Here is a 23,609-nt window from a genome sequence, read left to right as displayed (position 1 = left end):
ATGTATGCTGCTAGAAAAATGTCGCGCTATCCTATGGTAGCATGCAGGCTATTAGATGCAACAAATCATGTAGAATGAGGTTGTAAGCTCCACTACAGTAGTAGCTTACAACTTTTAAAAAAGTTGTAATTATATTGGTTTGTAATTTTTTAAAAGTATATTTTTTTTTGTAATTTTATAAAATGTAAATGTATCCTCTTTAGTATTAGTATTGGCAAAATGATACAAGAAAGCAAGCTTATACAGCATCAAGAGGGAAAAAATTATTTACCCATTTACCTCTACCAATTTGTTCAATCCTCCTTTAAATTTATTCAGACTACCCAATTTTGCAACACTAGATGGAAGTTTATATCCATACTCAATTACTCTCTGGCTGAAGACAAATTTCTTCAAATCTATTCTGCAACTATCCATTTTCAATTTAAAGATGTCCTCATTGTGTGTGTGTGTGTGTGTGTGTGTGTCATCTGAAAAGGATTAAAGATGCCATCAGAATTTAGTTTCCCAACCCTTTTAAAGGCTTAAATATTTTAATTAGGCACTGCACAATTGTCTAGCTTCCATTCCAAATGCTGCAACTTATGTTCTTGGAACAAATACCTTTTGTGCCCCAAACTAATCTTGTTTCTCTTCTTTGCACCTTTTACAACAGATCAAGTCTTTCCTAGACTGTCCCTGCAGCAATGTTTCTGTATATCACTGACAGAAGATCATGAGCTGTTCTAGCAGCCCATCTGTACTGCTCAGAGAACTTCATGTAAGACCGTAAAGTTACTCTCAGGTATTTTCATTATCAACCATCTTTCAGTCTGATGCTACTCAAACATAGTACAGGTCGACCATTACTAATCCGGCAGCATTGGGACATTACAGCCATTACTATGTACATCTTGAATTACTTATTTAATTACTGATTCCATTATTTTCCCTGGCACATAAATCAAATTCAGTAATTACTAATTTGTTCTTTAAGCAAAATTATCATCGGTGATTTCCTGTAATCTTATAAGGACCAGAGGATATTGTCATTTATAGTGAATATCAGGACACCTTTGAAAAACAATAGCATATGTGAAGTTCACTTTAAAGTTGCTACATGAATGTAAAAAAATGAGGGGACAATTTAATTTTAAAAGGTATAGACTATGGTTGTCACATGGTGACTGTATAATGCAGAACAACATCGATATATGTAATCATTCTGCCAATTCAGTACTGCACATTTTCTTAGAAATTAATGTTTAAAAAAACAAGTAACCATATCAAGGTTAAATGCTGTCTGCTTTTGTAACTGTTTTGTGCAGTAAATCAAAATGGGTTTCGCAGCAGATCAAAATATAAATTAATATTCAACTTGAACATCGCTTATTTGGTTTCAGAATAGTGGAAGGAAGCAGAGGGCTAAATATCCAAGTAATGTGTTCTCTAGATGATGAAACACGTATCTAAAAAAACGAAACACACAAAACAAATATTACTGAGTGTTTATTGAACAGAATCAAATAATACACAAAAAAGAATTAAATACAAAATTTTAACAATGACATGAAATAAACTACAACCGTGTAAGTTTATGATGAGCTGCTAGACAAATTCTGCAGCATAATATGGAATAAATTATCTTTACAAAAATCTTAAACTAATATCACAATTCAATGAATTATTAAACAAAAATCATATCCAGAGAACACATTTGGCTTGGAATGTACTGGCATTAAAAGTCGATTTAAAATATTTTGAAATATGCTCCACACCAAATCATCACAGAAGGGAAACTTGTCTTTAGCCAAGGCCATGGTCCTCAAAAATACCTTGGGGTGTTTCTTCCTGCAGCAAAAATAAAAATATTTTTAAGATATATTATTTACAACAGTGCCCACTCTGACTTGTTTAAGCTGTTATGAGCAAGGAAGGTTAAAACATTGGCAGTAATTACCAAGAAAGCGAAATGGCAAGGGTATCTAAGCACTTATGGATTAATGCCTAATGATAAATATTGATATTAGAAATATCTTTCTAATAAAATAAAGTTTAACATACAGTTCTTTACATTAATAAGTTTTAATATCGACTGTACAAAAATTACAATGAAACCAAGCTGATTATTGTTAAATCCATTTTTATTAGCATAAAATTGCCATATCTCCCTGACTATAAGATGTATTTTTTTCCTGGAAAATATTACCTAAAATCCCCCTGCATCTTACAGTCTGAAGGTATACTAGGCACACACTGTGAGGTCTTCATTTCTAGCCATGGCATGAGACAGTGTGGTAAAAAAATCCAGGTGCCCTTCTGAAAAAGCTAGCTCTTTTATTGTGTGGCCAACTGAGATCACAAATAACAGAGGCAACAGAAGAGTTTCTGAAATAAACATGGAGCTATATGTAATTTCAGTAGGCTTCAGCCACTGATTATCTCAATTAACAAACCCTTTAAGGTATTCATGTGTGAAGAGTGGACTAAATGGTTGGAGGCACCAAGTCATGATTTGACAACAGGTCAAATGAAGTGCCCAAATGAATGAAAAATTTGTGGAAATTAGTGAAACACAAGACAGTGGTCAAGTCTTTTAAGAAATGTGGAATCAGCAATGCCTTTGATGAAAACTCTGGAAAAAGTGAAAAGTTCAGACCATAACGTCAGTAATGATGTTTCTGGTATAATACAATTGTATATTTGTGAATGTGTTTCAAATATACACAATAAAATATTTTTTTTCAAAATTTGCTTTCTAAAATATGGTCTGGTGTGTCTTATCATCTGGAAAATTTGGTATATCTCTCTATACATTAAAAAAAGTTTTCCTCCTAGTGATATTTATTCAAGCCAATGGGAGAGAGGGTGGGGCAATTAAGTCACTGCAAATGTGCAGGTAAATAATTACATTGTTGTCTTCCATTGAAAGACAACTGCCTCCATAACGTTCACTAACCTCATGCACGTACTTCACTCTGTAATACACAACCACACACGGCATCATTTAATGTTCCATTGAAATGTCAGCTGATGAAGGGACCTGATATAGTTTGTATATTTGTAAATATTTTAAATATTTGTATACTTTGTAAATATTTTAGTCCTGCTCTTTCGGATGCAACAATATTCCTCATGCATTATGGAACCTGAAGTAAAAGGCCTTTTCTTAAGTAACCAATGTAAATGCAGGTAAATAATTATAGTGATATTTATTCTACCTTGAGAATGCTGTGTGGTGGGAGGTGGGGAAGCCAATGGGAGAAGAGGGATGCGGGTCACGTGGTACAAATGGGCAGGGCAATTACTTCACTACAAATGCACAGGTAAATAATTACATAGGTCATTTCCTGATTAGATATCAATCATAGTGGCAGTGTTTGGGTAAGGCACCACCTGTGCCTTACCCAAACTGTGGTTTCCCACATGTGCCACCAGATGTGATAAACACAGAATCTCTGTAAAAGCCAGAAAAGTGTTGTGTTGCATGTGCAGTTTAGCATTGGATTCTGTTGTTTGTGCTGGCTTCTTGGTTGCAGGGCCCCTAGTGGGACTCCATGTTGCCTACCACCACCGCCACTGGGAGGTGAGCCAGGCTGTCCACAGTACTCTGGCTGTTCTCCATCAGGAGTCGCCTGAGGTTTCTGATGGAGAACAAAAGAAAAAAAAAAAAAAAAGCATAAGTGAGGGAGATAGCTGAAGGATGGGAGTAAAAAGGGGAAGGAAGAACATCAGTGCATTTCGAAGGGTGTGTATTTTAAGTAGAAAAGATTTGACTTACTCTGTCATACCTCTACATTTTACGTAGAAAAGCGTGCACAGGGGTTACCGTGCAAAGTAAGCAGGGGGCAAAGCCCCCTAGTATATCTGTATAATAAAATGATCCCAATACCCAACAGGACACACTGGATAAAACTGTTTCTAATTAATACTTCAGAACAAGAAATATACAAAAATTTGGAATATTTTTATCTTGTTAACAATTTTATAAATCCATTTATCTTAACTGAAAATGCTCTTAAGTAACGAAATATCTATCTTAAACCAAAAGTCACAACTAAAATCGAATTGAGATTTCTCATCTCTCTATATGTTTAAAATCCATGCACCTGCTGTTGTTGCAGTTTAACATGGATAGTTTGCGTTGATGGCTTGCATGGACAACTAGGTTGGACATTATTTAGTTAATGATAAGATATCTAAAATTTTCAAATTTCTTTTAATTTTTAATCTATGATAAGTGTGAGATGAAAAACCAGTACAACACTGGAATATATTTCATTCATTGGTGAAACAAGGTTATTTTTATTTTACCTTCTGAATCTATTCAAATATCTGTTTAAGTTTTAGCACCCTGTGCTAAAACTTAAAAACTTTTTCATCGTGTGTTGATGAAACAGGTAGTTTTTTATTATTACTAGGAAACTGAACTGGCTACTTGGGAAGCAAGTTAGGTTTTTCACTGGGCAGATACATTTTCTGATATCTAATCAAATAATCACTTTGATGTGTAATTCACGTTATGAAAACCATTCTCGACAAATGACTAATCAACATTGCAAATCATGGTTATTCCAAAATTCTTTTAATAGAAACGTGAACAAAGTTATACAAATGAAATACATAAATCAAAAAGCATATCAACGAGAAGAGAATTTACTGATTTACCGAACATTAAACTGGAACTATATTTTTAACCAATACAATCGCAGCATTCTGCAATTCACCTCAATCATAAATATTACAGACAAGTCAATCACACAATCTGGCATACCTCCAGGTAAAGTAAAATGCCTACTCTGCATACGTTGCAGAGTAAGCATTTTACTAAAGAAGTAAGGACAGTACTAACTGTTAACTTTATAGCACACATTCTCAAATATCTTTAAATATTTGAGAATGTGTGCTTTTCAAAAACATTTATTAACAAATTTCACAAGGCAGTACTTTAAACATTACCTGGTAACACTGGGTTAAGTCATTTGTTTTGTTCACTGAAGTTATAATTTCATGCGGAAAGTTCCTCTTCCTCACTAACCCCACAGCTATTTGAGAATGTGCTTCTTGCTGGATATGGTTTCTCTGCCTACATGGCAAATTGGGTTTTCTAGCTGCTATGTTGAAATTAATAGTTCTCTCACTGATGAAATGTCTCTATAGCAGTTTTTCCATAGGTTCCAGCATTAATGAAACTATGAATTCTGGGTCTCTCTCTCTCTCTCTCTCTCTCTCTCCAGCATTAGGGCCTTCTGACTTGTGTGAAGATTACCTTCTACTATAATTCTACAATTGTAGGTATTAACAACTCCATGGAAATAGATTTCACTTGTCCATAAAAAGTTCTGAAACCAACTGCTACCTTCTTCCATTTGTGCAATAAACTGCAAAATCATCATAGAAAACTTACTCAGCTTGGGTAATATACAGATAACAGCACAGAATTTTTTTATGAAACCATTTACTGTTCCACAAAACACCATGCATGCTACTATTCCTTATGCATTCACCTGCCTCTAGACTATAAGCAGTATCCTCTACTTTCTGGGAATAGTTTCCATCCATGTTCACATGTTATGGCTAATGAGCCTTTCTTTTGAACCTTACCATTTTTCTGACATTATTTGCAGATATAAAATTCTGCAAATGATGTGTACATAAAACAGCATGTACAACAGTACATGCTTTATGTATACAGCTATTGTGCAATTCATAGTGCCACCAACAAATGATTACAAAAATCCACAAGAACCTACCAGTTATATACCAGTGCACAAATGTTCCAGGTCAGTGGAGTTTACAATAAATCATCAATACAAACCTTAATCGTATTTAGCAGTCACTGTCTTGAACCCTAGCCCACTCATAGAGTACGTGCTACTGCACTCTTGCTCTTGACCACTCGGCTACATCAGGCCTAAATCTTTGTATGAACACAATCGTATGTTAGATATCCTGATTGTAACAGCTTTTAGAGCTAAATTTTTTCATAATTTTCACTTACATTATCTCCTCGTGTATGCTCAGTAAATATGAATGTTTTATGCTTATTTGTTTTCTATGTGTTGGAATAGGTGAACTTTAATTATAGCAATTCTGTATATATGCTCAATAATTCATATGAAATACTGAATGTTATGAATCTAAACTGGCCACATTTTATATCACAATATAAATATTTCCTTGCATTAGCAAGTTACTAAATTCAAACATAGCATGTAGTTTTTATATACCTTAATTATATAAAAAAAAAAAATAGAAAATATTCATTTATCAATATAGCTGATTTCTATGTGAATAAAGTTGTATTGTGGTGGTCAATTCATGTAGAATTAATAAAGTTCTGTTTCTCAATTTACGTATAAATTTAGAAACGGAATAACATTTCCATTTTGCATCACATATATGTCACCACCAGTTGAGGGCACAAAAATATATTATGATTAACATACAAGCATGTATGGAATTAAAAAAAACGAAAAAAAAAAAAAAAAAAGAGTGGACCAGCACCAATTTGTGTATCCACAGAAGATGAACTAACATATGAACTTACACAGGAATTATTATACATACAGAGTGTCTCATAAGTACGTAAAGGGCTTAATAAAGCTTGTAAAAAAATAATAATAATAAATAAATAACCTTAAGTGGACTGGAACAGGAAACCCATTGGCCACCTAAAAATGGCACTTGTGATATTATGTGATCTTTTAAGCAGTCAGTATTTCAACTAGTAAACGGAATATTTCCAAATAAATTGCCTCCATGTGCAAAAGTAGTTTTAATTATTCATATTTCTCTATATTTGATGATTATTTTAAGGAGAAAGCAAATTATGTGGTAAAGAAATCAATACTTAAGGATATTTTATTCGATACAGATGGCAAAAAAATCTAATAAAGTTGAACAAGTAGATTTGAAAATGTGATGAGAATAGTTTATTTTCAAAGTTTGTGAACCAGTTTGTGTATGTGGTGAAATAATAATATGATGAAAATAATATTCTATAATAATAATTTTGGCACAGTTTTATTGTACTAGAAGTTACACTATTTTTGTCTTCATTTATAAATAAATACATACAGAGAGAGAGAACAGAGTCTCTCTAGTCCCAAAACATACCACGAAAACATTTTTATACTGTTATGCAAATCTTCAAGTTGAATATATTACATTAGCTTATTCTTGTTCTTGAAAATTTTTGGTATGTTGACTATTCAGGTCATAGTGCACCAATTACACACTTTAGTAAAAAAAAAAAAAAAAAAAAATCAAATATGACAGAGAGCTTAATATGTATATAAACGTTCAACTAATTTTATGTTTCTTTCAAAGTAACAAACATTTCACAGTTACAAATGTCTATTTACAACTAACATGTTTAAAGAAATTCATAACTTATTTTAAATAAAGTTAACACATACATCGTAAAAATTAAAACCTTGACTCGAAAAGTGAGAATGTAAAATACAAACAAGTGATTATTTGTATTACAACAAAGAATCAAAATACTTGATATCAGATCATGCATAACCAACAACTATCAATAAAGAAAGTTTTAAGAAACAGAAAAGAATGGAACAGAACAAATACAAAACAAAACAAAAACAAAAAAAAAAAACACTGATAAAGCTTAATTAATATACTTAATTTCAAAAATTACTAAATTAAATTAACTGTTTTGCCATTTGATTTATTTATGAAATCAGAAGTTATGGAATGAGAATTCATGAAATACAAATCCAGAAAAAAATCAAATGGGAAGGGGTTAACATTTTTGGATTAAAACCAGCACAAATTTTAAGTATTTACTGATTACTATGAAAATATTTCATATGTAAAAATGATGTCATTGGTTTTTAGATTGTATCAGCAACTCATACTTATGAGGGATCCCCCATTCCCTTGTCTGAGACTGACTAACTACAGCTCTGAACGAGTGTAAAAAAAAGTATTCAAAAATTTTTTCAAATTTTTGAATGTTTCTGCTGTTACTTGATAAAAAAGGGAGGGGAACTAATATTTTTAAAAATTGATTTTGCATAATTTTATAAAATGTTATATTAATATTTGGAGAAACTATTTTGTCAAGTTGTGCATTTGAGCAAAATATGGTGTTTAATTTGGGGAAATTAAGTTATATACATTAACTTTGCAATGACTGTTTTTCAGGTGAGTGTGAATTTCCAATTAGAGTGTGAATTGCAATGTATATATCCTAATTTTATGTTTTAACACAGTGGTGTCCAACCTTTTCCTGTACAGGGGCCATATTTAAAGTTAGATTTGTTTTGCAGGCCGCACTGAGTGATTCAAGAAAAATTAGTTACATTATTATTACATTTTCAATGAAGTGTACTGCACAGCCATCAAGGTCAAGCAGAAGGTGCACCATAACTGGAGTCCTGGAACAATTTGATAGTACCTCATATATACACATGCTTTTGGTCAGGCATGTGCATATTTGATACAAAACATATTTTATCATATTTGATAAAAGAAACAGAATTCGCAACATCAACACATGGCTTTGTAACTTCCACACACTCACATATTCACCACAATGAGCACCATAGTCATTTAAATTTGTTTATTTCCACTTATTTTAGTGTTGAATGTTGGTCCATGAAATAATTAACAAAATTTAAAATGCTGTTTCAGTTCACTTTCTGTGTGGACCATATAAAAATTATTCACAGGCCATAGGTTGGGCACCACTGCTTTAACCCATCAATGACAGGATTTTGTGACAAGCATAGTAGATTTCCTCCTTTTTCCTTTTGTTATGCATTGTTCTCACACAAATACATTTAAGCACAACGTTGTAAATCTTAGTTTTCTTAATTTATTATTCTGTATGTTTATAACTCAAATGATCTATAACCTCAAGAATATAAGTATCAGCATACTTAACCAGAGATTCAAAAGGCTTTAAATTTTTAATTTCATTAAAAAGGGTGGAGGGGTGGGGGAATCAAAAATTAAACAGGAGTGATTTGCAAATGCTACAACTTAGAAAAAAAATAGTGAAGAAATTGTCATAGAAACTGAAGCAAAGTAATTTTATTAAGTAACAGCTCCATCTTAGCAAAATAAAAATCAAATTATAGTTTTACACTTGCATATACATTTGAAAGATATGATTTTTTTCTTGCATCTGCAGTATTAGCAATTCACAAACTGTTTTGTACTTTTGGCTTAACCAAAAACAGAAACCAATTAGTGATCACAGAAGTTCAAAACCATGATATAACAGAAACTTCATAAAATAAAATATCTGAATGGAATGCTTCCAATCAAATGGTAAGGAGATAGAAGGGAGAGAGGAGGAAACCTAAAGATAAAAAAGTATAATGGTAGAGAGATAGGAATGGATTATAAATGGAGTGAATAACATAAGGTAAAAAATAAATAAACTGTACAGCATACTTTCTCGACATAACCAATTAAATTTGTCATCACAGCTAGTAACTAACAACATGCATACAATTCTTTTTAGATGTTTGAAGAGAAATGTGGCATTTTCCTTAACACTCCAGTCAGCATAATGTGGATGTGTGGTCAGATATTTCTCTTAAAATCTTTTTATTAGAAGATAGCTAGTCCAGTCAGCTAGGGTAGGTTAATGACATCATATTTTGATGAACATTAGTTCAATATTAAGTTTTCTTTTGGAATACTTTTCAACAATATTTGAACAATCAAAATTTATATATTGAAAAAAAAGAAAAACAAAAAAACACTTGGACTTCTTTGAAAAAAATTAACTTATTTAAAATTTTAATTTCCTATTTATAAAACACCTGTAAAAATCCTTTGAGGTCAGGTTTTTTTTTTTTTTACAGGTACATTCCCATATACCCTGTAAAAACTGTTTCAAAAGGCTTAAGTAAAAAAAATCCCCCTACCTTAAAAAAAAAAAAAAAAAAAAAAAAATGTTTTCATTAAAGTAAATTGTAAAAATATTTTCAGATTAATATTGCCACTAACATGAATTTTTAAAAGCCTTTAAATTAATGATTGACAGTTTTCATGAATAAAGCTATGGCTGTTTAGGTAAAAATATGTTTAGCAAACATACTGTGCAGTCTGGCATATTCTAAGCCTATTGGTATCAAATTTCTCTATGGCACTTTTTTGTTTTTTCAGCTTAACTACCAGCATGCATTTTATATGGCAGTTCCCCTATATTATTATGGTCAGAAACTGCATATGCATGCACATACAATCACACACAAAAGAAGTAGCATTCAAGACAGTATCACATCACCCTTAAATTTCTAATGATATGTTGTGGGCTAATTCATACATAGAACATATACAAAACATTCCTTCATCAAACTAGCTACAGTCTGCAATACCATAATTCTGTTCCTTATACTTGAATTTTTTTTTTTTTTTTTTTGTGGCCAAAAAAAAGTTCACACACATTTATAAGAATATTTCACTTTTGCATAACACTAAAATTTCATCATGAAAACAAAATTTGTTTCCATCCTCCCTAAACACATGATCAAAGATTATTCATATACAGAAAACCAAAATTGTGAGTTAAACATTTAAAAAGGATTAAAACTAGCATTTCAAACTTATCAATAGTCACAAAAAAGAGATGCAGTGCTCCCCCAGTTATACTGCCACTTATACAATGGATTTTAATATACAGCTAGCCTTCTTTTCCTACATTCTACAATGAATGTTTGAAAAGGAACTACCTTTTCACCTGCATTCTCATTTCCAGTTCAGTCTTCATTTACATCTCAATGCTGTTATTAGATTATTTTATGTTTACAGACGTAGAATTGTCTCATTTATAGCTGAATGTTTGTTATGTGTGATAGTGAATGTTATTAAGAGAAAGTCATAAAGGAAAAATAAACAATTTTTGAAAGAGTAAAAGTGTTTTCAAAAGTACATATTAAAAGTGAGATGGGCTTACCATAGTGGTATTATACATGGATGGACAGCAGGAGGATTTGTTATTTGGTTTTCAGGAGCATTAACAACTAAGGCCATATTGCTCTGGGATTGCTCCATTGCTCCATTCCCTGACCTTTCTGCATCCTCCGTATTTGGTGGTGACGGGCTCGAACCCCGGTCTAATCAAGAAGCACAGCAGGAGGAAAAACTAAGTTTGTTCTTAGCCCTTAAGTATGCGCTCAGGATCTAAGAGACCTCCCAGAGGGGTTTGTGGGGGGGGGATTAGTTATTAGGAATGGCTAAAACACCTGTAAAAAAGCCTTTAAAATTTATTTATTTTATGTAATTGAACCATTCCTTTTGCCAATTCCTTCAATAATTTTTCCACTCTTCTTTAACTCTTTATTAGTCGATTAGAAATCTGGCACAACCTACTTAAAGTTTTTTTTTTTTTAAAGGTTAGATCACCCCCCCCCCCCCCTCCCCAACTAGAAAGATGACAGTCCTTGCTGAACAAGATAGCAGATGATTGTTTACATACCATGGTTCATTCAGAAAAGAAATTAGATTCACTAATGCCATGATTTGCTCTAGAAATTCATTCTGAAAACTTTTTTTCATGACCTAAAACTATAAGGTAAATTTTGTAGTAATGACAGTGCTTGGTGCTGGCAAGTACGGTATTGGGAGAAATTACTGCATGAGAGTCAAAATTGTGCAAACTTTTTTTTTTTTTTTTTTTTAAGTGCTAAAAACTGGTCACTGAATGAAGATTAATTTTGATGAGCAGTTTGATAACTGTAATAAATTGGTGATGTTTTATAGGATGCTGGCAGTGATATCAGTTCTGAACAATGCAAGCTTGAAGTTACTCTAGTGTGCCTTTGTTTGTTTAAAAAAAAATGCAGGGATGCAAATTTACACCTTTTGTGTATCAAGAAAAGTAAATAATGATTTAAATTTGTAAATCAGAAATTCCTAAGAATACATTAAGAAACTCAAACGTCTTGACTGAACTTATTTTGTACCTTGGCTCACAATAGCTTTGTTCCACTGCCATACTTGGAACCAGTGTATTACTCCTTTTAGTTAGTTGTCTAAAGGCAAAAGTTCTATTCCTACTCAAAAATACTATGATCCTAATCTAGTCCCTTGATTATCCCCAAGCTTGTTGCACAATGTTCATGAGATCTCAGACTCTTCATCTACTCTACTCATAGCTGAAACTCCTAATACATGTTTTTGAAAATGTTTCCTTTGATTTCTTCACTGAAAGTTCCAGAAATCTCCATTAATTATCACACAATTAGGATAAGATTCAGGAATTAAGGTTAAACCTAATTATATGTGGCATTTGCCGCATACAATTATTAACAGCAAGCTGTCTTTATTGACGTGCTTTTCTCCAGTTGGTTGCTCCTGGCTTTGTGACATTTAAGTGTCATTTGGAATCAAACTGTTGATGTACATGCTTCACATTTCATGCAGTGCCACTACAGTTAGTGACAAGCAGGCATTGAATTACACGTTTGCTGAAGTGCACAGGTTTATCAATTTGTGTTTTGCTTGCCAACAGGTGTAAAGGGAGTTTTAATTTCAAAAGTTAATTGAAAATGTTTTTAATATGAAAAATGGATTTTTCACAGTTGTGTTCAGAAAAGCCAAAATAAAGATGGCATCAAAAAAGTAAACAATTGTGAAATTTTTTTTGCTGATATTTTAAATGCATGCATGTGGGGTTGAAATGATCCTGCACACAGAGGAAGAACAATCCCTTGTGCAACTGTGCAACTTAAGGAAATAAAGTTTCTGGATTTTTAGAACAGTTAATGCTGAACAAGTAGTCTTGCATAGAAATGCATAGCAAACGTTAGCCACATAAAATTTCCAAAAAAAAAAAAAGTGATTTTGTAGAGGAGAGAAGATGAAGAGAACCAGGGGTTGAAATAGAAAACTTCATAACATGGAATTCTCATTAATATCATATTTTGATAATCAAATATGTACACTATCAATGTGAAACAGAATGCTGGAATGGAGCAATCTTCTGGTGAATCCTGAAGATAACCAAGGAAAGAATAATAAAAAACAGGGTGAGGCTTACTGAAATGGCAAAAGATTTTGATCTTCAGAAAATAGGGATTTGTTCATACATCAAGAGAACAGGTGTGCCTTGCATTTAATTTAAAAAAAAAAAAATAATAAAATAAAATAAATAATAAAATAAATAAATAATAAAAAAAAATATATATATATATATTTTTCTTTTATTATGCATATTTTATTAGTTAATTATTATCCTCACTCTCTTTCTCTCACCTTTTCCCCCCTCTCTCTGTTCTTTCATTCCTTTTCCTCTCCCCTTACACTTTATATATATATATATATATATATATATATATATATATATATATATTATTAACAGTGTCAATAAACAGAAAGGGACCAAGAGCTGGAAGATCAAAGTGATGGTGATGGAGTGGATGTAGAAGTGCCATTCATTGGGAGATTTCTTCAACTGTTCTCATGTAAAATGGACACATCATGTGGAAACTACTACACTCAGTATCATTCATACTGATAAAAGCTGAAAGTTCTCAGACATCATGCAGATGATTTGAGTCTGAGCACTGCATTCTGCTGGAGATAACAACAATAATGACAGTATGGATATTGGGGAAAGACAACATGACATTTGAGCAAAGGTTCATATAGCATCTTCAAGTGTCAACACGTTCCAAGAAGATGTACTTGTATCAATTGTGAGCAATAATCTAATGATGGAAGAATCTAAATAAAATTCAAAGGATCTAATACAAGCTTGTTGTGATGAGTATATCGAAGACAAGTATATACAAGTCAAATTATGTTTTCCTGGTACACAGTCCTAATGAATATTTTTGAAGTGTTTTACATTAAGACACCAAAGATGTTAAAAATCAAGGAAAAAAGCCTGTCTTTTCTTCCTGCTATGTCTTGTCTATACTAAAAGTATTTCCTGTGGCATTTTCATAACTTAGACATTTTATCAAGGAAACACTGTTAAATATTTCACAATTAGTTGCATACATTTTTTATATGTATATACATGATTTTTTTCAGAAATTATTGGAAGTTTTCCATATCTCCTAACCTTTGTGGGAGATTAGCTTTCTTTTATGCTTCATGTAGTTTAACACAAATGTTGTATGTTTTTCTGCTGCATATTTCAATGTAAGCTAGAAGAAGAGTGTAGAATATGCTCTAACACAATTTTTCTAGCTTGTATGCAAATATAACAATTTTTTGCATACCACAAGAAAAAATTTAGACTGAAATCAGTAGTTTTTATTAATATTATAAAATGGTAACAATCCTTTCCTAATGAGAACTTTGTTGCTGCATAATTTTGCACACAGTTATACTTATCACAAGTAGATGTGGCTGTTTTTTTTTTTTACAATAACTTTTTTCACAGAAAATATACTGGCCAAACACCACTATATTTTCTGTGTGGCACATATGCTGTAGTTCACCATTACTGCAATGTATGAAAAATATGCTAGGCTCTGTAACACTGGTAGCCACATACTACAAGCACCTTGTTTTTTGGTAATTTTCAAGTTCTCTCAGGAAGACAGAATAAACACTAAATCACTCTAAGGTTTTTCATATAGTACTACTAATATCAGGTTGAGTATCACTTAACATGAATTTGATGAACTTGTAAATGATTAAAACACTTACATATTATGTCACACAACAACTGCTGCTTAGTGACAGATAACTTAAACAGGTAAACCCTCAAAGCCGAAACAATGAAAATTCTCCTTTTCTTTCTCCTGTTTTTTTTTTTTTTTTTCTCCCTAAAAAAATAATGTCTACTAAAACTGATGCATGGGAAAAGTATGTCTGGGTATGCTGGTAAACGTTCAGAATAAAGATTTCCATTCAAGGTAGAGATTACTGCCACACATGGTGTCATTTGCATATAGACAGCAGCCAGAATCATTGAGAGAAAAAAAAAAAAAAAAAAATTATTACACGATTTGGTAATATAGATTGGCTCCTGCAGAATACAAACTCACTTGTATTACCCACCTTCATTTAAGGGTAAGTAAAACCAAAATGTACAAAGAAAAAGAACCACATAATGAACACATTATTTGGAATTACAATATCTCAGACATGTGAATGAATATATGACAGGTGCAATTACACGCTCTTCTCTTGTCAGTGCATTTGGAGAATATTTTACACGCATCAGACACTAAACACATAGGATGTCATATATAAAAAAAAAGGAAAGAGAAAAAGTGTTGGCATACACTCAAAGGAAAGTTTGTTGTCAGTGTTAGATCATCCTGTCTTTAAAAGTCCACAGATGAAGCTGCCATCATAAGTCATTTAACAATTATCCACAATGATGGCAGTAACACAGACCAATCTTTTGAGGGGAACCAACAGGTATAAAGCAACACATGGAGATGTGAATTTGGATTACATCCATCTCTTCCAATAATTGTATGGCTCTGCAGCATATATGATTAAAATGCAAAGTTACCACAAAGGTCTCAGCACCATCTTTTTTTCAACTATGGTTTTGTCAGCTGAATTTACCAATCCTAGAGAACCTAGGATTAGTAAATTGAGTGTCTGACTCTATCCGAATAGATACTTCTTTGAAATCATACTTTCAATTATTATAAGCACCAATAAACCAAACTGATAAGGTGGAATTTCAGTAAAAAAAAGAGTTGATTCTGTGTACTAGGTTTATTACCAATCACTATTACTCAGTGAAATGTGATTCTGCCAGGTGTTATAGGGTGGACAGAAAAAGTGACAATTATCTAAATCTCTCAAGTACTACTTTTGTACTACAGAAATATATGGCAAGAGTGATGATTTTTATTAACCACCATATTACTCTTGTGATATCTACGTGATTTGGGTATCAATGTATTATTCCTCACCAACAATAGACAGGATCTCAAAGCCAGCTGAGTTTGCCCTACATTCTTTATATAAAATGCACATGGAATTCTTGTGCGGTATGGTTAAAGATAAAGCACTGGCAATAAAATCTGTAACAATTGAGAAACTTATCCAGCAGCATGAATTTCCCAAATAGTGTACCTTTACATGTCAATCAGTCATGGCCTATTACAGGTTTTCTGTGGATTTTCAAATGCAACAAACTGCAGTACTGTAATGCTATTTCTCTACAAAAAAATATCTCAAAATGAAGACAGAAGTGGGATGGAAAGGGGCAGAGATTCTGTGGAAATTGAAAAATTTTTAAATCTAAATAAATGTACAATAACGAAATATATAGGTTTCCTCACACAAACATCTCTAAAACTGCACTTAAGTTGTAACAGCTAAAATATGAGTTTAAAACACTGCTTTGTACAGAATGTAAAGAGGTCTCAATTAAAATCTTTTTGAACTTCAAAAGAAAAAGGCAAAACATTAATTAGCATATTTTCCAGACCTTAAGCTGCACTTATTTTTTCCTGGAAAATATTGCCTAAAATTAACCTGCATCTTTCAATCTGTAGTATAATAGAAGCATGTAGTGATGTCTTTATCTTTAGCAATGGACAGAAATAATATGGTCAAAACTGTCTAGGTGTCCTTTGAAAAAAGTTAGCTCTTTTAGTATTTAACTGGTCACAGGTCACAGTAACAGAGGCAACAAAAAGGAGGTGGATAAATTAAACCTGGAGTTAGTTGTAATTCTATGAGGCTTTAGCCTACTGAATATCTCAATTAAACATTGAACATCTCAATTAACAAACCTTTAAAGAATTTATGCTGTGAAGAGTGAACTAAACAGAGGGGAGAACCAAATCACAATTTGACACCAACAGGACAAATGATGTGACCAATCATTTCTTAGGTGTGCAAACAGATGAAAAATTAGTGCAAGTTAGTGAACCATGACAGTTATCACATCTTTCAAGAAATATCCCTGATGGCTTGAAGATGATGCACTCTTTAAAGAAAGAAGTTCAGACCGTAACATCAGTAATGATAAGTGTGACAGTCATGACAGTGTTACATGATGAATAAAAGCTTCTATACTGACATTCTGTTTAGTAAGCACTTGTGAATTTGTCTAAAATACTCTTATAGGCAATAAACTATTTTTTCCAAAAGTTGGTGCATTTTATTGTCCACAAAATATGGTTACAGTTAAGAGCTTTTGAAATATACTGAAGTCTTTGAAGTGAAAGAGGGAGAAATGGAATTGATTTGATAATTTAACAAAAAGAGCAACAAATGAAAGCATAATCTCACACTCACACAGACAGACAGACAGACAGAGAGAGAGAGAGAGAGAGAGAGAGAGAGAGAGAGATGTCTAAACAAATGTAATTATCAAAAGTTGTAATTGTATTGAAATTCAAGATGTTATTAATTCTTTTGCATAACAGTTGTGCAGTTTCCTCAAATTTTTCTTTCAGAAGCAAGGGTGCAAATTATGTACTTAAAACAAAGCTACAGAGCTTCGGCAAAAAATTTACTCTCAACTTGAATGCTAACAAGATTTGCATAAATGATGATATATTACTTATGAACATTAAAACTAAACAATTTTTTATAAGTACTGTTACATATATTTACATCAAAAAATCAAATTTTCTTAGATTGCCATAACATACTATGCCATTTGAATGATTCTTATTCACACTGTGAACTGGTATTACCATCCCACATTTACTCTTAAAATATAAATTTTAAGGATGCCATGTTTTATTACCAGAATGCGAAGAACCAAGTGAATGTGTTGCATGATCTTACATTCTGAATACTTTTTTTTTGATGTCATGTCTGTTGGAAACTTGGTTCAGTGAAGTACAGGAACCCTCCATGCAAGAATCCAGCAAATATTAGGATTATCACTCCACCTCAGGCAAGATCCTAATGGCCTCTGTAGCCGAGTGATCAAGCATGACGGTACTAAAGTGTACTTTGTGAGTGACCGTGGTTCAAGCCTGGCAAGACCCTGAAGTAGATTGAGGGATGGCTGAAGGATAGGACACAGAGGATCATTATAAACAAACAGTCATTCTTCAGAGTGGGTCTGGGCAATATGTGAAGTCCCTCAAAGTTTGATGCTAGGGCTACTTGTTCTCAATTTCCTTGAATGATATCAGTGAGGGAATAAATGGTGCACTGTTGAATTTTGCTATGATCTGAAGATTGGAATGTGGTTAGTAATGCAAATTAGGCTGAGTTCCTTTAGAATGATTTGGATAAGCTTCATGAATGGTTGCAGAAATGGAAATTATGTTTTAGTTCTAAAACATGGTTTAACATTTTGAAAGTAACAACCTGAGAATAACTTATATAGTAGTTGGGGTAGAACTGAAGGGTGTAAATGAGAAAAGACTTGAGGGTTTTAATACAGTTAGAATAGAAGGTGAGTCTGTTGTGCAAGCAGGTGGTCAGGAAGGCACAACAGTGTCTTATTAATGACTTACGGTACTTTGTATCTAAGAGTAAGACGGTACAGTACAGTCCCATTATATAAGTCATTGGAGGGACTGCATTTAGAATATTGTGTTCAAATCTGGAGGCCATATCCAAGTAAAGACACTGAGCTTCTTAAAGGGTCCAAAGATAGGTAGCTCATCTGATTGAGAATGCCAAAGGGATGGCCATATGACCAGGAAAAATGAAGGGATATCTCAGTGGGGGGGGGAGCACAAAATGAACAAAAGTGGAATTTTTCACATTGAAATGGGGTACAAAAACTAAGGGGTATAGATATAAATTACTGAGAAAACCAATAGAAGGAAGTTAGTGTTTGATAAGTTTGTTGTCAATCAACAGAATAAAATGCCTCACTGAGCAGTCAGGGTTGACAGTAGAGAACAGTATCTTCTGGAGGCAGGAGGAGTATCATAAGAATAGATGTAGTAGTGTGGATTAGGTTTTTTTTTTTTTTGCTGATGCATAGCTTCCTTGCATATTTTGGCCTTTACTAATAAATTCTGCTCTAATGTTAGGGTTTGCAAGATGGTAGGTTATGTAGGATTATTTTACAAGTTCAACTTGTAAAATTATTCTTCCCATTCAATGGAATTTTGAAGTTTTAATTTTGATTTTAACCTGCAACAATACTTGCTTTGCAGTTTGAGTTAGCTATCTTCTCCTCTGGCTTCACCTGATATACTTCACGACTTCATAGCTTGGCTAGTCAACTAAGACATGGTGCCTGTTCAGGAGAAAACTTTCTGGCTAATGTATATTGAGGATCTAGCCATGTCCAAACTAACCAGAATTTCCACTTTCTCAATGCCTCTACAGAATCTCTGCTTTACCTCAGGCAATTTTGAAGAAAAATCTTACATACAAAAAATTAGGAAGAATCATCACTGATTAACAGACAAATAGGCAGAAAAAAACATTTATTTTCTTATGTATTTCAGAATATGAAAGAATTTTTACACTCACAAAGATTCTCATTGTGAATCTTTCCTATTGCACCTCAAACGTGAAGTGAACTTTTGAATCTAAGATTTTTTGCAACACATCTTAAGATTCAAAAATTCATATGATATAGAAGAGTATTCTTGTTTATAAGTTAGCTTTTGTGAAGTACAAAAACAAAAATTGATTAGGGTTGCTTCCATTAAAAGCCTCAGTAGGAGTGCATGGTTGCCCCTTCAAAACTGTCAGCTTCCCACCCCTAGGGTTGCTTCCATTAAAAGCCTCAGTAGGAGTGCATGGTCGCCCCTTAGAAATTGTCAGCTTCCCACCCCTAGGACTCTAAATAGGTATTTTGTTTCATCTTTCCTTCCAGGCTTCTGGTGTATTTAAAGTTTTTCATTCCAAAGTGAAAAATGACACTTCTCCCGCTTAATACCTATCTCAATTTTTCTAAGTTTTCTAAAGATTGTAGAAAAATACATCCTTTATTCTCTAATCCCATAAACAGACAAACTCCTACTCTCCACTATGCAACAGCAAAAAGATACACAATTTTTCTGAGTTTATTAACAGAACTTAACATGCTTGGCAATATGGCTGTTGACTGTATTTGGTTTTCTTAGACATCTGCTGTGTTTGATAGTCTTGACTTCATCCTTATTTGTTTTATTGGACAATTTTTATATCTCTGGAACCACCGTTAGCCTTCTTGAGACTTATTTTTCATCACATGAAGGGCCTAGCTGTGATAGCACAGCAATGGCTTATTCCAAGAGACCTCTGTTCCTGTGACTGATTCGAAAAGGATTAATTGCTGGAATCCAAATGAGCACAAACTTAAGTGAGTCCTTCAACAGAAACCTAACAAGGGGAGAATTTTTAAAGCGATTTCTCATTTTCAGCACTGTCTCTGAATAATAATCATAAAGAAAAGTATCTCTGTGATAAGAACAAATCACTTCACACCTAGAGATTGATACAAATTACCTACACTCTTTATACTAATAACTGATAAAGTCATTCATATTCAATGATATATTAGAGCACCATTACCAGGTGCTTGCATCACTTGTCTGTTATTAGATTACATTGTGAAACTAGTGATGAAGGCTCTGGTAAAGATGCTGTAATGTATTGCTGAATAATAAATAATTTTAATGTATTGTAAAGAGTGTAGGTAATTTGTATCAATCTTTATGGAAACCCTCACAAAGAAAATGATGTATCCCAAGGCTTGATTCACGCACGTAGCTAATATCCCATATAATAAGCTTTAAAATATCAATAGTGTACTCCAGGGCAGTACACTATCCTCTCCTTTTTACTACTATTTCATTCCCTCTCCCCTTTTTTAAAAAATAATGATGACGACAGTGTCTCATTTGTGGGCACTGCCTGTATAAACTCAGTTTTTCTCAAATAAACTATCCAGAGAAAATTGTAACCTTTCATGAATTATGCTATCCCTCTTTGTGAACTAGTTGAAACTTTTCAGGATGTCTATTAATCCACACAAAATCAGTTCTTATTAACATATTAACATCTCTTTATCAAACCTTGCCTTTTGATTTTCAAATTGTTTTCAACAGCTACTATTCCTAAATGTGAGAATAATAGAATACTAGAAGACCTTAAGGATAAGACCTGAAGACTTACTGTTTGCCAATAACCCTCATTTTAGTCATTTACTTTCTTTTATTTCTGTTATATCCTATTCTTTACGTGTTGTAAATTTGGTCAGTTACCTACCCATCATACATGAACTCCTTAATTTTGAATATTCAGTAGTCAGACAAATAAGCAGAAATGTAGGTTTCCCCATTTCTTTCTCAAGATCAGTTTTTGCTAATCTGCATCTGCCACCTGTAATTTGCAGAATCTCATTTTTAAAAATTAAGTTGACTGTCAAACTTCATGTGAGGGAATACAAATTTTTGGAAATCTAAGAAAACTCACTGGATTCAGGCATTATCATTCTGCTGAAGGTTACTTCTTTTCACAATCTGGTTTGTTAATGACTCAGCTTACTTTTCTTTTGCTTAAGATAAACATATTACAGTGTGAATTCAAAAACTGAAATGTATGTAACACATATTTAATGGAGTTTTTCAATCTTGAAAACTTGCCTTGGCCGTCTTGGAGTTCAAATATTCTTTATATATAATTTACATAGCTAATCACATTTGCAAATAAGATATTGTTATTATTATTATTGTCCTGAAACTCTTTGTGCTACCTGTCTGAAGAAGGAAGGAGAGAGAGAGAGAGAAGACATGATTTATTTACTTAACTCACTGAAAACAGATGCTTATTCTTTTTTCTCACCTCTTTTTAGTCACTTGCTGAAATTTTTTTATGACTCTAAATTTGGAATTACACTTGTGATATGCCATGTCAAGGAGTTTGTTTATTGCAATTTATTGAAATTATTGAGCAAAAAACAGAATTCCAGTCATTTCACCATAACAACAATTTATGTTTCATAACTACCTCTTTCATCTAATAATGCCTTTCTTGCAAATGCTTAAGATAGTTAATTACTACATTACTGGTCCTCACCATGCTCTAAAAGTTGTAAATTTTTCTATCATTCTAGAAACTCATTTGATGGTGCATGCAGCAGCCCAATTTAGTGGCACAAATGACAGTTAAACACCTTTGCCTTTTAACAAAATGGTTATATGCAATTACAATTCTCTTTTAACAATGGTTATATGCAATTACAATTCTCTCTGATGAATTAAAAAGTGTTTTCCAACATATCAACTCACACTGATATCTAGTTAGGAATACCAATTTATGAGAGAAAACATATGAAAATATAGTTGGATGTTTCTTCCTGAGCAAAATCACACATGTATGAATTGTCATCAATCTGTTCTCGTATTGCAATGGCAGTCTCTGGTATGCAGTTTAAATGTGGACAAAATATGATTGCCATATAATGAATTTTTTTCTAGGCAGATAAATATGCCATTTACATTTTTGTTCAATTACATCTTATAATACAGTTATTTTAAAAAACTACAACTATCATATGCGAGTAAAGTGTATTATCAGTAAAGCAGTAATTAAATGCATCCAGAATGTATTCAATTACTGTTATCCAACAGTTTCAAGTTCCATGAGACGATCCATGAGAATGAACCACAAGGGTTTATTAAAGGCCAGAGAAGCACCAATAAAATAAAGTTACTAGTACACTGTTTAGTGCCACAAAATACAAAGATTAAAAATTCAAGTTTTTACATGAATGACAGCTAAAAATCAACCTATATATACATATATAAATTATATAGAACAATAACTTTCAATATACAAAACAATTAAAAATACAGATATATAAACAAAATGGCAAACTATATTCTAAAAACTTGAATAATTAAAATAATCATTACTATACTGTATTAACACTCAAAATCTTATAAAATTGGAAGTTTTTGGAAACCTTTAAAGAGATGTAAATTTGGCACAATTACATTACTAATTCTAACAGAGAAAAAGAATATTTTAAATACCAAGCTACTTCTATGACATGCATATTCAATAATGCAATTTATGGTGATATTTAAACAGAATTCTTTTGTTATACATCATTATATATCTACAACATATTTATAATTTCACATGGACAACAATAATGTACACATGACAAACACTTCATGACTATTTAACAATAATCTTTTACGCATAGAGAACCAAGCATGCAGTAAAAAAGATACTATTCTAAAAATCTTATAACCATACAAGTTCTCACAGATCTACAGTAAGAGTTTAAAATATTTTAATTAAAACACATTATGACAGTTTAGTAGCAAATATAGCAAGTTATACAATTTCAAGCTTTTATAAGACTGATATTTATGCATATGATTTTTCTATGATTTAAATGAACTATGTACAAACATGGGCATTAATCAATGATAGGTTTTATGTCAATAAACCTAAAAATAATCAAAAGAATAACACACAATTGATTCGCAAGACTTTTCATTAAGCTGTAGTGAAAACATACTAATCAATATAAATACTTCATTATGGCAAAAACCAAAAAAGTTTTTTTTTTAGGTTCCTTTGTAACCTGTACACAGATATGATATTTCCTATGTGTTTGAAAGCTTAAACAGTCAGTTCATTGTCTTCATTTTTGACTTCCCACGTTATATCTACTTCTTTCTAGAATATTTCTAGCCCCACTTAACCATCCTTTAGTCTGCTTTAATATCACATAGGAGTATTGCAAATTTATAACCAACCAAGAAGCCTGACAACAGATAAGTGCAAGAGAC

At 32.4% G+C, this 23,609-nt stretch overlaps 1 protein-coding gene across 1 annotated transcript in view; it reads right to left on the bottom strand.

Annotated features, from left to right (window-relative positions):
- Positions 1 to 1,689: 1,689 nt before the first annotated feature.
- Positions 1,690 to 23,609, bottom strand: part of LOC150091835 (AP-1 complex subunit sigma-2-like) — a 64,138-nt gene continuing 42,218 nt past the window's right edge. Inside the window, exon 5 of the mRNA XM_090385884.1 lies at positions 1,690 to 1,830. Within this exon, the coding sequence (XP_090242010.1) occupies positions 1,786 to 1,830 (45 nt within the window). The 3' untranslated portion in view covers positions 1,690 to 1,785. The remainder of the gene's footprint in view (positions 1,831 to 23,609) is intronic.

Source organism: Mastigoproctus giganteus, chromosome 1 (genome assembly GCF_048544385.1).
Source record: "Mastigoproctus giganteus isolate SK-2022 chromosome 1, ASM4854438v1, whole genome shotgun sequence".
NCBI classification, from domain to species: domain Eukaryota; kingdom Metazoa; phylum Arthropoda; class Arachnida; order Uropygi; family Thelyphonidae; genus Mastigoproctus; species Mastigoproctus giganteus.
This window is presented reverse-complemented; position numbering and strand designations above follow the sequence as displayed.